This window comes from Filicampus tigris, chromosome 4 (assembly GCF_054856515.1).
Source record: "Filicampus tigris isolate MCC_2025a chromosome 4, RoL_Ftig_1.0, whole genome shotgun sequence".
In the NCBI taxonomy this organism is placed as follows: Eukaryota; Metazoa; Chordata; class Actinopteri; order Syngnathiformes; family Syngnathidae; genus Filicampus; species Filicampus tigris.
The window spans coordinates 4,133,622-4,146,374 of NC_141220.1; the positions used below are offsets into that span (position 1 = coordinate 4,133,622).

General features: G+C 40.1%; 1 protein-coding gene across 4 annotated transcripts in view; it reads left to right on the top strand.

Moving 5' to 3' along the window:
• Window positions 1-12,753, top strand: part of LOC147148195 (polypeptide N-acetylgalactosaminyltransferase 18-like) — a 177,000-nt gene that overhangs the window by 121,433 nt on the left and 42,814 nt on the right. For all 4 annotated transcript variants that reach the window (XM_086028477.1, XM_086028479.1, XM_086028478.1 and 1 more), the window contains exon 8: window positions 2,332-2,469. In XM_086028477.1, coding sequence (XP_085884603.1) covers window positions 2,332-2,469 — 138 coding nt within the window. The remainder of the gene's footprint in view (window positions 1-2,331; window positions 2,470-12,753) is intronic.

Consider the following 12,753-nt stretch of genomic DNA (forward strand, 5'->3'; position numbering starts at 1 on the left):
TTATTTTCAGCAATTAAAAAAAAAACATGCTCCCAAACATTGTCATCTAAATTGAGAAATGGGTTCCAGACTTCTAATCATTTTAGATGAGGAAATCTGTTTCATCACTTCCTAAGAAGCACACCCTTGGGGAACACAAAGCTCGCCAAGGCAGACTACGGGTACTTCCCCCTGCAAATGTGGTGAGATTGCAAGTGTTCCTCGTTGCTTTAGCTGCAAGCACCTTGTCTCATGTCCAAAGTCTCCCTTGGGATTTATTTACTTCAATTTAAGAAAGTGTTTGTGTCTACAAATAGAAACAATACAGCAATACAAATTCTACAGAGAAAGCATGCAGTCAGCTCACGCCAAATAGCTTTCTGTGGAAGCCTTGGTAGGATGAGCAACTCATTAACATCGTGTTTTGTGTAATCCTAGGAAAATCCTTTAAAAAACAAAAGACATCCATATTTTTGTAGAAAGTGTGTCTCTGTTTATGTTTAACAGATCCATCCCAAAATAGTAATGCTCTATTCCTCAGTCACCCCTGCATAAGGCTAGGTGAAAGTTGGCCGTGTACTTGACCCCTCTTTACAGAATACTTTGTAAAAGACAAACACTGAATTGCATAATGATTGCTGGTGGTGTAGTGGTACACTCGCCTGAGTTGAGTGTGCGGGCAGCGTGGGATTGGTCCCCACTCAGTGACTGTGTCTGCGTGTGTGTGCCCTGCGACTGGCTGGCGACTAGTTCAGGCTGGGATAGGCTCCAGCACCTCCCCGCGCCCCTGTACAGGATAAGCGGTGTGGAAGATGACAGTGAATTGTATAGAACTAAACAAGTTCAAACTTAAAATGTGTGTCTTTCTGAATTTTTTTCACCTTCACACAATCAAAGCACCAAGGAAACAAACTGGAACTGGTAAAAAAACAAAATATATATATATATATATATATATATATATATATATATATATATATATATATATATATATGTCATTTATACAAATTATTGATCAATCTTGATGGCTTGCTCTCTTTGACGAGGTAATGTTTGTAATGTTAATGGTTGAACAAACATGGCATTTTTGGGGTCTCCTGAAAAGTGGCTATTATAGGAGGCACAAGGATTTTGCCTGATGCCAGCAACACACATATGGGTTTGTGTGTGTATGTTTTGTTCTCTTTGTCAGGTTCATAGAGGAAACTTCAAGTGGGACTTGTTGCATATTGTGGATTAGATTTATCTTCCATAACTGTTTTAGGTGATGTGCTTGCTGCGCTGCTGCCTCATGGGCTCCCCCAAAGGCTGTATACTGTACACCACAGTCTACTGCAGCCCGCTCATCGAGCTCTCGTTCTTTTCACATACAAAATAGTACAGATACATATATTACAGGACGGACAAATAAACAGCTTGAAGCAAGAAAACATATCCTCTTTTTTGGGACATATGCTCACTTTCTGACAAACTGTGCATAGGTGCCAGTACTAAAAATATGTGGTTTTTATATCATGGTTGGCGGCGGTGTTATCGTGGTACTTTTATAGTGCCAAAGTACTGTGGAATCCTAACCAAGACTGACTAAAAGAAAACGAGACGCTAAATACAAACAGACCGAGTAGACAACTAGGCACGCCTAGATTTGATACAAGCCGCTGAAGACTAGAGATCTGATCGGTAGACATAAACATTGAGCTGAGGGGAACTGATGGAGACAGAGACAGGCATGAACTAAGCACACAGGAAAACAAGACAACATGAAACAAAAATAAATCCAATCAAAACACAACACAAAAATGCCAACCATGACGACATTTAACATCACATTATGACCGCTGCCTTCACTTACCAAAGTTCTGGCAGTCCAATTAATTGGTCAGTTCATATTTCAAAAAAAGAAATCACTGAAATAAGTTTAAAATACAATTGTTGCAGCTTTTGGCACAGTGTTTGACACAGTTTTTACTCTGGATGCACTTCATGATGCAACCCACTCATGTTTTTACCTGGGTTTGGGACTGGAAGTGCCGGGATATTGGGGCAATGGTGAAGAATTCAACAAACACTGTCTGCACGAAAGGCCACCTTCTGATGTACCATGACACTATGTGTAAATAATTCAACGACAGTATTAAGGTTTGCTAACATTTTTGGCAGATAATTCAGTTTTCCTGATGCTGTCTTCAAGTTTGTTGTGTGATTTTTTTTCCAGAAGATGTGGGGTAAACTGCAAATTCTACAACTTTAGAGGCATTTGACTCGGAGGTTCAACCGTGTTATTGGATTTTTTTGTGGTAAGAGTGACAAGCACTTTGTAATTTCAGGTCTTTTGTTCACGTCTTTCAATAGAACTCGGGAATAAATATCGGGGACATTTCTGAGAGAAGGGCCCTGCGATCCAGACTCAAGTGCCAACCATTCAGCTGGTTCCTTGCCAATATCTACCCTGAGCTCCGATCCTACAGTAACACAGTTGCTTATGGAGTGGTGAGATTCATTTTATGTTCTTTAATTGTGCATTCCTATTTTGTTTTATTCATATACTATATACTATAAAGTCGCAAAAATCTTTCATAGTAGTTGGGACTACAACAATGTATTAACCCATTAAGGCCTAAAGCGCCTGGCTCAACAGCTAGCCAAAAGCTAAGGGCGACGATAGAATCACTCTCTAAAACCTGAAGTTTTCCCAGAAATTCAATACCTACAAAATAATTAATACCTCAGCCCATGTATCAGATAAACACAATTCCAAAAGAATTAGAAAGCTTAGATGTGGCTTTCACACAGGCCCGCCTTTATTATTAACCACATATCACGTTTGACTGGTTCCACTGGTTCAAAGTCCACAATCGCGTCATCTGTATCACCAGAGCTGGGGATCATCTCTCCATCCTCGAGTTTCCGTCTTGCATAATTTAATCGACCCATGTGGTCCCGGCCCGTCCCTCGTCGGCGACAGCCAATCGGCGTAGAAAACGAAATGTCACATCACACGCAGGCGCCGCACAAGCAGACACGCTGCCAAACAGAACAATTATCAAAAACAACTGACACACGCACAGCATGGTGATCTGTGAATGAAAAAGAATATGGGGCACGTCATTGCGTCTGTGGGACCAAGGTACACAACACTTTTATTTTTTTCTTACTCGGCCGCGTGTCAGGAGTGCGGCACCTGCATGTGACGTGTTATCGGTTAAAGCCGTTCTCAAGGACAGTTGGCTGACTCCGACCGACTGGGACGAAGTGGGTCGATTAAATATGCTGGAGAGCAACTCGGGGACGGAGGGACGGTGCCCAGCTCTGTATATCACTGCCGTTACTTATTTCAGAGCTCCCGTGATCGACAGCGACCGCCATTAGTGGCGCTAAAGAATTCCAGAACATCCTCTGTGGGTTTACGACACAGTCAAGTATATATTGTGAATAATTTAATTGGTTAAGAGACAGAGAATTGGACTGTTATTGCCCTAAATCTATATATTGCTGGCGTCAGGCCAAAACTTCATAAAATCACAATTTGGTAAATGTTATATTTTTTCAAAAATCTTTACTATTGGTCATTAAAGACACGTGTTGGTGTTATTTTTACAAACTATTGAGCAATCTAGTGTGTTGAAAATGGCTTGCCCTCCACAATGAGTAAATGTTAATGATTGAACAAACAGGCCGTTTTTGGGGTCTGCTGGAAAGTGATTATTTTGGAGGTACAAGGTTTAGGCCCGATGCCAGCGATATGTAATATAGATATTCAGAGTGGGATGGTTTTTGAAAACCGACAAAACCGATCAGTCCAACCATTTCGGTTCAATGCCAGTTATTCCGTCGGCTCCCAGATAGCAAAATTGGTGTGGCCCAGTGATGGGCCACCCAACCCACCTGCCTCAATGAATGATGGTCCTTTAGTGGTTCACATCTGGTATCCGCGTGGGCCACACAATGCCCATATCTCAGCCAAATCATATAACCATAGCTGACCTTATGATGGACCAGAACTGGTTCCTGATATCAGCTTTAAGTCAACCTAACTTAGCCACTTCATTCATGAGCCATATTTTACCCAGATCTTTTTTTTAAAAGCCTCAACTACAGTGATATAAACAGATGATTATTTTCAGAATTTGAGAACCACTGCACATAAACTGGAAAACTGTATTTTTTATTTTTTTTTAACACTGAACACAGAGTCCAAACTGGGACACAGCATGCTTTTGAATATCATTCATCCATTCATCAAATTGTTGTTCTCTCCATGCTGTAAGGTTGCGAGGGAATGGGATCCCACAAATGCAAATGCAAGAAATAACAAAAAAAAATATTTGCAGAAAAAACAATCACTACCGACCCGTGTGGGAAAAATTCGGGGAAAAACAAAAGATGCTTGCAAATAAGGCAAGGAAAATCAACAATGCAAAATCACCTGTCACAACGGGAAACTCCAATTAGAAAAATAAACAAAAATGCTGTACGAAACACAAAATTCCAATATTCGACAAAAACACGCGAACAAAATTACTAGTAGCAAGATCTAGGCAGGTCAAGAGCATACACTTGGTGCAACAACAGCAAGCAAGGTGAATAGTCTGACGCCAAGCCTTCGACGCCGCAGTCCTTTTGAAGCCCCTGATGAGTGATGCAGAACAGGTGCGGCGCCGAAGGACACGCCCCCCAATCAGCCTCCTGACAGGAAAACAAAACAGAATCATGACACATTCCCTCTTCTCCTTTTCTTCTTGCCACCATCCCTATCAGGAGCCAGATGTAGCCATATTTGCATTTGGCATGGATTTCCTGGTCTTTGGTCCCAGATGTGTGGCCCACAACATGCAAACATGGTTTTGAATTAACTTTTTTTTATCATCAGGTAATTTGACTACTAAAAAGAATAATTCAACTAAAACTGATATTGTGGTGCCAGATCAAGTGTTTCCCAAATGTTTACAGCTTTGTACAAAGAAACACTTTGTTTTGTTTCCCTGATGTAAGTGGAAAGGATGGGGAGTGTGTTAAGAAAACAGACATTTGTGCATGTCATTACCAAAGTATGGTCAATAAAAATAACCCTTGAAGATACTTAAACTAGGTGTGACACTGTGGGCTGAAATATGTGCCAACTGAATCTGAATAACACACACAAACGTTATCCTAAACATAGCCAAACGTTATCCTGAACATAAAACAAACGCATTTGCTGGATGTCTCACCGGCGTGTGCATGCCAAAGATGGAAAATTCAGGTCCAGAAATTAAAGTCCCTGCCAGAGTTTGTCTTGAGCCACAGATGCTTCTAATTACGGTAACTGAGCTTGTTTACCTGTCGGTTGAGTAGAAGCACTTGTGGCAAAACCAAGTATCGAGTTATCCACGATTCTGGAATCTTCTTGCTTATTCTTCTGTTTCTTTATTGTTGGGTGGCAGCTGACCTTTCAGGTGAATTACCACCACCTACTGTGCTGGAGTGTGGGTCAGAGTAGTATTATGCTATTGCACAGTACTAGGAGAAAAACAAACAAAATTCTCTTTCTCAACAACGTTTCTCTTAAAAACTGAAACAGAGCCTTAACCTTAATCCCTTCTGTCCTCAGACCATTTTTATGACTAAACACTACAACCACACTTGTCTTTAATTTGTTTATAGTTTTCTGTAGGCCTACTTGTCTCATTTTTTTTCAGGCACAAACACAATCATTCACACTCACATTTGTGGTCTATCGAGTGGGAAGTGAACCCACGCCAATGTCAAGTGACTGCCCCGGAGTCACAGAAGACCACATTTTTTTCATGGTTGAAAATGAAGTCAGACAAAATATTAAAACGATTGTATACTCTACGAATAGGGAACACTCACGATTTTGTATTTATTAATATTTTTGTAGAATACATTTCTTTTCCTGTTTGTTTGTTCCCCCCTGGCTGTTATTTTGATGTGTTGAACTATGTTCTTGAATAAAGTATTTTAAATAAATAAATAAATACCTTTTTCAAAATAAATATTTGTACAGTTAGGTAATAGTGGGGCCAGCTATGGTTATATGATTTGGCTCAGTTATGGGCTTTATGTGGCCGACTTGTGGAGAATAGATGTAGGCCACTAAAGGGACGGTCATTAATTGAGGTATGTGGGCCAAGTGCAGGTGAGTTTTGCTATTTATTTTGCCATCTGGGCTTCTTCCGCGCACGATATATATATATATCCATCCATTATCGATACCGCTTATCCTCACAAGGGTGTATATATATATATATATATATATATATATATATATATATATATATATATATATATATATATATATATATATATATATATATTAGGGTTCTCAAACGACTAAACATTTTAATAGAGTTAATCACAGCTTAAAAAATAATTAATCGTAATTAATCGTAATTCGAACTATTCGAATTATCTCCAAAATATGCCATATTATTCTGTAAATTTTTTGTTGGAATGGAAAGATAAAAGACGCAAGGCGGATATATACATTCAACATACTGTTCAAATGAAATGTATATTTTTACTACAACAATAAATCCTCATGAGATGAAAATTAAAATTAGATTAAAATTATTAACATTCTTTCTGTAGTAGACAGTATTTGTATTCACAGCTGTATTGGCAGCTCTGTGTCAAACTTTTTTTCCCCTTTTATTAGTGTTGCTCTTGGACATAGTTGTGTGAGGATTTCCCCAAGCACATACAGTTAGGTCCTAAAGTATAAAGACATAAGATTTGTGATGATTTGTTTGGTTATTGAATTCATAAAAATAAAAGCGTTGTCTTACAGCTTTAATTGAAGCAGTTTCGCAGACAAAGGGCATTTACCACTTGGGAATTACAGCTATTTTTTGCAAAGGACTGCATCTTGATTTTGTGAGTCTCAGGGGCAAATGCTTTGGAGTCACAGTTAAGTGACTAAGAGTCAAGTTAATTGGGCATGTGTGGTCCACTTCTCTGTTATGGCAAGGCAAGTTAAGCAGCCAGGTCTGATATTCGGTATTGAGCTGACATTTAGGGGGGGAAAAAAAACAAAGCGGCAGCAGAACATGTGATGAATGGATCTTTCTCATCGTCAGATGTTCCTGCTTTGAATTTCAACTTAAAGCCACTGATATAGTGATGACATTAGAACAAAATAATTGAATTACATCCTTCTGAAGTGCATTTTAGTACATTTGTGACTAAACAGGGTAGGCAAGATCATTATTTCAGTCCAGTATTTATACTGTATTTTTGTTTATTGGTGACCCATTTGAAATTTGTAATGAAAAACAGATACCTTGGCTCTACAAAGGTTGTTTTCCAGCTGATCTAATCAATACTCACCTAAATTAAAGCCCAAATAAATGCACATAGAGTGATGTGTTTGTATAAATGTATAGCGACAAGCGAGCTGTAAGCTACCTCGACACACCAGCATTGGACAGATACAGACTTGTTACGCCACAGGTGTCAAGCTCCAGTCCTGGAGGGCCACTTTCCTGCATGTTTTCCAATTCTCCCTGCTGCAACACACCTGTTTCAAATGATCAGGATAGTATCAGACTCCTTCAGAGCTTGCAGATGAGCTGATCATATGAATCAAGTATGTTGCAGCAAGGAGAGATGGAAAACATTCAGGAAAGCGGCCCTCCAGGACACGAGTTTGACACCTCCGCGGGTTACGCACTCAAAACGGATATCTGGTGCCGGTTGCCAATCACTTTAAGTTCCTGGTGGGCGTAATGAATGTACACAGAACCAATGGCACATAAACACACGATTAAATAACACAAAAAGTGGTTTGCTGTCAGCCAATACACATGCTACCGCCTGCTAGCATTGATAATATATAGCTAGTATTAGCGCTAAATACATTGCTGCAGCTCGTTAATAACTCAAAAAAGGAGTTGCGTGTGCCTAAGAAGAACCGACTGGACACGTGAACCAAATTGTTTGAACATGTTTTAGAGGCCATTCCACCATAGTGTTAATGTGTACGTTTGTGTGTATGTGAGTGCCAAATGCACACGGCAGTGAGCAGGCTGACTGACAGAGGAGGCAACGAAGCAGTGTGAGTGAATATTGATGATGTATGTAAATAAATACGAATAGGAACACGAATATGTAAATGACCATTTATCAAGTCGAAAAGTAATTTGAATGGTTAAAACTAGCAGCTCTTTTCTCTGCGTTGGCCCACGCAAGCAGCAGCGCCCCAAAGCGGGCGAAAAGCTGACCCGCAAGCCGACACAGAGAGGTTGCAAATTCGTGTCGCAGCGACCAGCAAGTCTCCTTTGCAGGTGTGGAAATTGGCCATTAGTTGAATTCAATGAGAAACAGAATTCCAGGCTGCAGGCCGATCACACGGAGTTCATTCAAAAACTCCAAGATGAGAACATTTTCGCTTGTGGACAGGCGAGAAGTCTAAGTTCAAAGGCACGTTACAACAGGTTTGATACAGTTTTTGACAGACCAAACCCCTCTTTCTAATTGGACAGCGCCAGTCACACCCTGACGCCTGCTTGATTTTAATGGTGTCATGACAGGTGGCTTTGTCCCTTTTTCATGGTCAAAACAGAGGTCCTTTGAAATTAATGGTATCTTAATGCCTTCTCTTCATCGCATTACTGTACCTTTTGGCTTATGTTGGTGCCACATCCATTGTATTGGAAATACAATAAAGTCCCCTGAGGAGCCATCAAAACACTTTATCGCCAAAACTTGTATTCTTTAAACATTTCCATTATTGACATGATATCATCCTCAGTACGACAGTTTTCATCTCGTGTTTAGTCCATGTGCAGGTTCACCGGAACCAAAAACTCTCAAGGTCAGGTGCAGATGGTCAGTGCAATTTCGTACAATATTTTATGGCTGATTATCATCCATCACCTTTGACTGCCGTTTTTGTAACAATCACTAGAATGAATACATGTTCACCATATGTGATTGCAAACGCTAGACTAGAATACGTATCATTGTATGCTATTTGAAGCCCTATTTAGCAAGAGGTTTCCAGAAAGTGTTGCACGTGCTTTACAATGTCCAATTTAATTCATGATATTGGCACCATTAAAATGTTAAAGCGGATATGTTTGATAAGAGGATTGATATTAAAAAAAAGAAAACATGGTTTTTTTTCTCCATTGGACATCAGGTGTGATGCTTTTTCTTATGCAAAACAGTAATGTGCTTTAATTTAATGATTTAAGTAGTCTCAAAATCCTACTGTTTAATGTCAAATGTGCTTTCAAGTACTGTGAACTGCAAAGACAACTATTTCATGGCTGTGTAAAGATCTGTTGTCTTGTAAAAGCTAAGCAGAAGATCTCCACAGAATAAAGTAGAAGAGGGCCTACTAGAAGTACTGCAAATATGTTATTATCTCAAGTCTTTGCTGATTTCTTTTTGTGCGCATTCCTGGCTCACTACCTTCTGTCTTTGTTCAAACATGAGTTGCGTAACAAAGGCAAATTACCTTCCTGCTCCATTGTTCTGCTTTGCTGCATTTGCGTTTAATTGTCTTAACCTGTTGACAACACAGTTGCATTGTTTCAGCTATCTACTGTAGCTTCATACTTCATGTCAACCGTTGAAGGGTTCAAGGCAGAGAATTGTTGCTACAACTCTGTGGATTGTTCAATAAAAGCATCAGTCAACTTTTTGATATTAAATTGCGCAATTTGTCAGATTTCTTTGCACATTTTAGGGCTCCAGAAGGCATAAAAGTATTGCCATGGTAACATTAACGGGACACACATTACATTTTTTACCCCTCCCATAACACAGTTCTTGTGTGTGTGTGAACAATTGTGAAGCTTTTACTGTCGCTATACTGATTATATTAACCTAATGAGAGGTCTTGTCTGTGTTGTAATAGATTACTTCTCTTTGCTATAAACATGTTTTCAACAGATCTCATGAATATGTAAATCATATGCAATCCATTCTGCTTTGGTCTAAAAGAAGAAGACAACAAGCTGCTCAGAGAGCTGATTTAATACAAAAAAAATAATGCATGGATGTGCTTTCTAACTGTTTATTTGAAACACTGGCCTCTGGCCTTGCTTCACAGTATGTATTGGGACTCAACAAATCAGAAATACCCCCCAGGGTGAATCAAATTGATCAATGCAAATACTGTAATAGTTGTGACCATGACATTATGAGATATTGTAAATTAGAAAAAGAGCCCCCGTGTGGTTCTGAGAATTGTGCTGAAACCATCCTCGACTTTGGAGAAATTGTAGTACAAGACTAGAATATCTGAAAGAAATGAAGAAACGGAGCAATATTAAATCTGTTTTTATTGTACTAGAAATTTGTTTGCATAGGAGAGCGGTATTTTCTTTGCTCCTCTTCTACTCCCAGTTCTTCGGTTTCATTTCAAAATGGACTTTAGCCCAGCATCAGCTAGTAATGCCCATCTTTCATCTCAAACAGTATTTTGCTCATGATTATAATGACTGGTAGAGCAGACAGTGGCTCATTTTTATTCAGATCACAACTTTGGAAAGGTTAATCAAAAGGCAAATGACAGCAGCTTAATGTTTTGACAGGAGAAAATGTTTCAGAATGTATGTATTTACATGACACTGAACTAACTAAATGCTTCTTTCTGGTATTTAGGCAGTATTCATGTCTTTTTTTACAAAGTGAGGAAACCAGCTGGATTGCCATTGTCATTTCTCCCTTTGAATGTGCAACTTAACTAATACCGCTGATATTGCCGCATCAATATTCATCTCTTCGGGGCGGCAATTGTTTACATGATAGATAACTGAAATGTGTGCCACCAGGGCGGTTGGAGTCCGTCCGTCATGCGTTTAAGAGTTGTCGTCGTCGGAGCTGGGTAGTCCGAACTCTGGTCCGTCCCTCCGTCCTGGACGGACGCCCATTTTTGGGGCTAAGGACACGTTTTTAAAAAGGGGCGGGATAAGCAAGGACGGAAATGGATTTTAGTCCCCCCTGTGACGTGGTCACGAGGCGGCCAAAGTTTATCTCAACCGACTATAATTAGGATAAGCGGTATAGGTAATGGATGGATGGATCTATCCATTACCAATACCGCTTGTCCTCACAAGCGTCGCGGGCGTGCTGGAGCCTATCCCAGCTGTCTACGGGTAGTGGGCAGGGGACACCCTGAATTGGTTGCCAGCCAATTGCAGGGCACACAGAGACAAACTAACATTCGCACTCACAATCACACCAAGGGGTGAATTTAGAGTGTCCAATCAACTTACCACGCATGTTTTTGGAATGTGGGAGGAAAACGGAGTACCCGGAGAAAACGCACGCAGGCACGGGGAGAACATGCAAACTCCACACAGGGAGGCCGGAGCCGGGATCGAACCCACGATCTCTGAACTGTGAGGCAGAGGTGCTAACCAGTCGACCACTGTGCCGCCCTGGATTTATGGATATTTCATAAAGATAATTATTTTATATAAACGTCTTAAGTTAAAACACAAAGGTTTTGCAATAAAACGCAATAGTATCGCGTTATTACTCAATCTTAAATATTCTCTTGATATTCCTCGGTTTGCTCCAGTCGGCATCATCATCATCATCATCATCACACCATGAAGGCCTTATGTTGGAGCTAAATGCTATCTTGGTTAAACAATTGTAAACAATTCAATCCACTCTCAACTCCCAGCCAGTGAGTGGATGTGCACGGGAAATTAACCAGCTAATTATCTTGAAATAATGTTTATTAGTGCACAGAGTTTTTTTTTTGTTTTTTTTGCTGCGGCGGGGTGGGGGCGGGGGTTTTGGAGGGCGGACGGATGGAATGCAAGGACGGAAGCGCTCTAAAAGGACAAGGATGGACGGGGTTGGGGGGGGCGATAATTTGTATGAATAAGGACGGAGGGACGAGGCTGGAAGGGTACCCAGGTCGCAGATGTAGGACGTACCGGCAAAAATGGGTCAAGTGCTTGAGTCACATTTTGTTTATCCATGTTGAGGTAATATACAGGGATCAGTTGCAGAGAGATGTTTACATATGTGCAGAGGAGATTCTGTGCACGAAAAGAAAACAGCTGACTTAATAAGGTGGAACAGAAGATCCCAACTTGGGCCACAAATGGAAAGATTTGTGCGCACTCACCAACAACCTTGTCCAGTCCTGAACTGAAACCATCATTGTGAGGAAGAGGAAAACTATTTTACGTACACAGGCTTATCATTGCTATGTGTCAGACAGAAAAGGATCTCTGACTCTGATCTATCAAGGTCAGCTACTTTCATATAAATCAGCCACGGAGAGGTTAATCCTTTTGATATGTTGAAGTGGGCATTAGTAGAGATGTCCACATAAATTATGGTGCCAATTGATCGCCGTTTTTGGACGTTATAAGCAATAAAATTACAATGATTTCCAATGGAAAGTTTGGAATCGGTTCCTCCCGTGACTCCGGCCGAACATGGATAGAACGCTAGAACGCCATTCTCCTCGTTAACAAGGGGCGTTATTCATGGAGTTACTTATTTACTAATTTCTCCAAAATGAATGGATAAAAGAGAAAATGGCAACTCTTATCATTTTCCTCATCAAAAAATATGTAAAATGAACTTGTTAGTGAATACATGGCCATCCCCGGACCCGCCGTCCCTTTAAGACTAAAACAATAATTGCTTTAAATCAATATGAGACCTTTGGGGCCGTCTGGAAATCTTGATGTGCCAGGCAAAACGAAACTAAGATTTGGAAGAATTATTAATGTTATTATTTTTATTATTATTATTTATTATTATTTTACTACTTGTGTTGCAAGTGAGGCTATG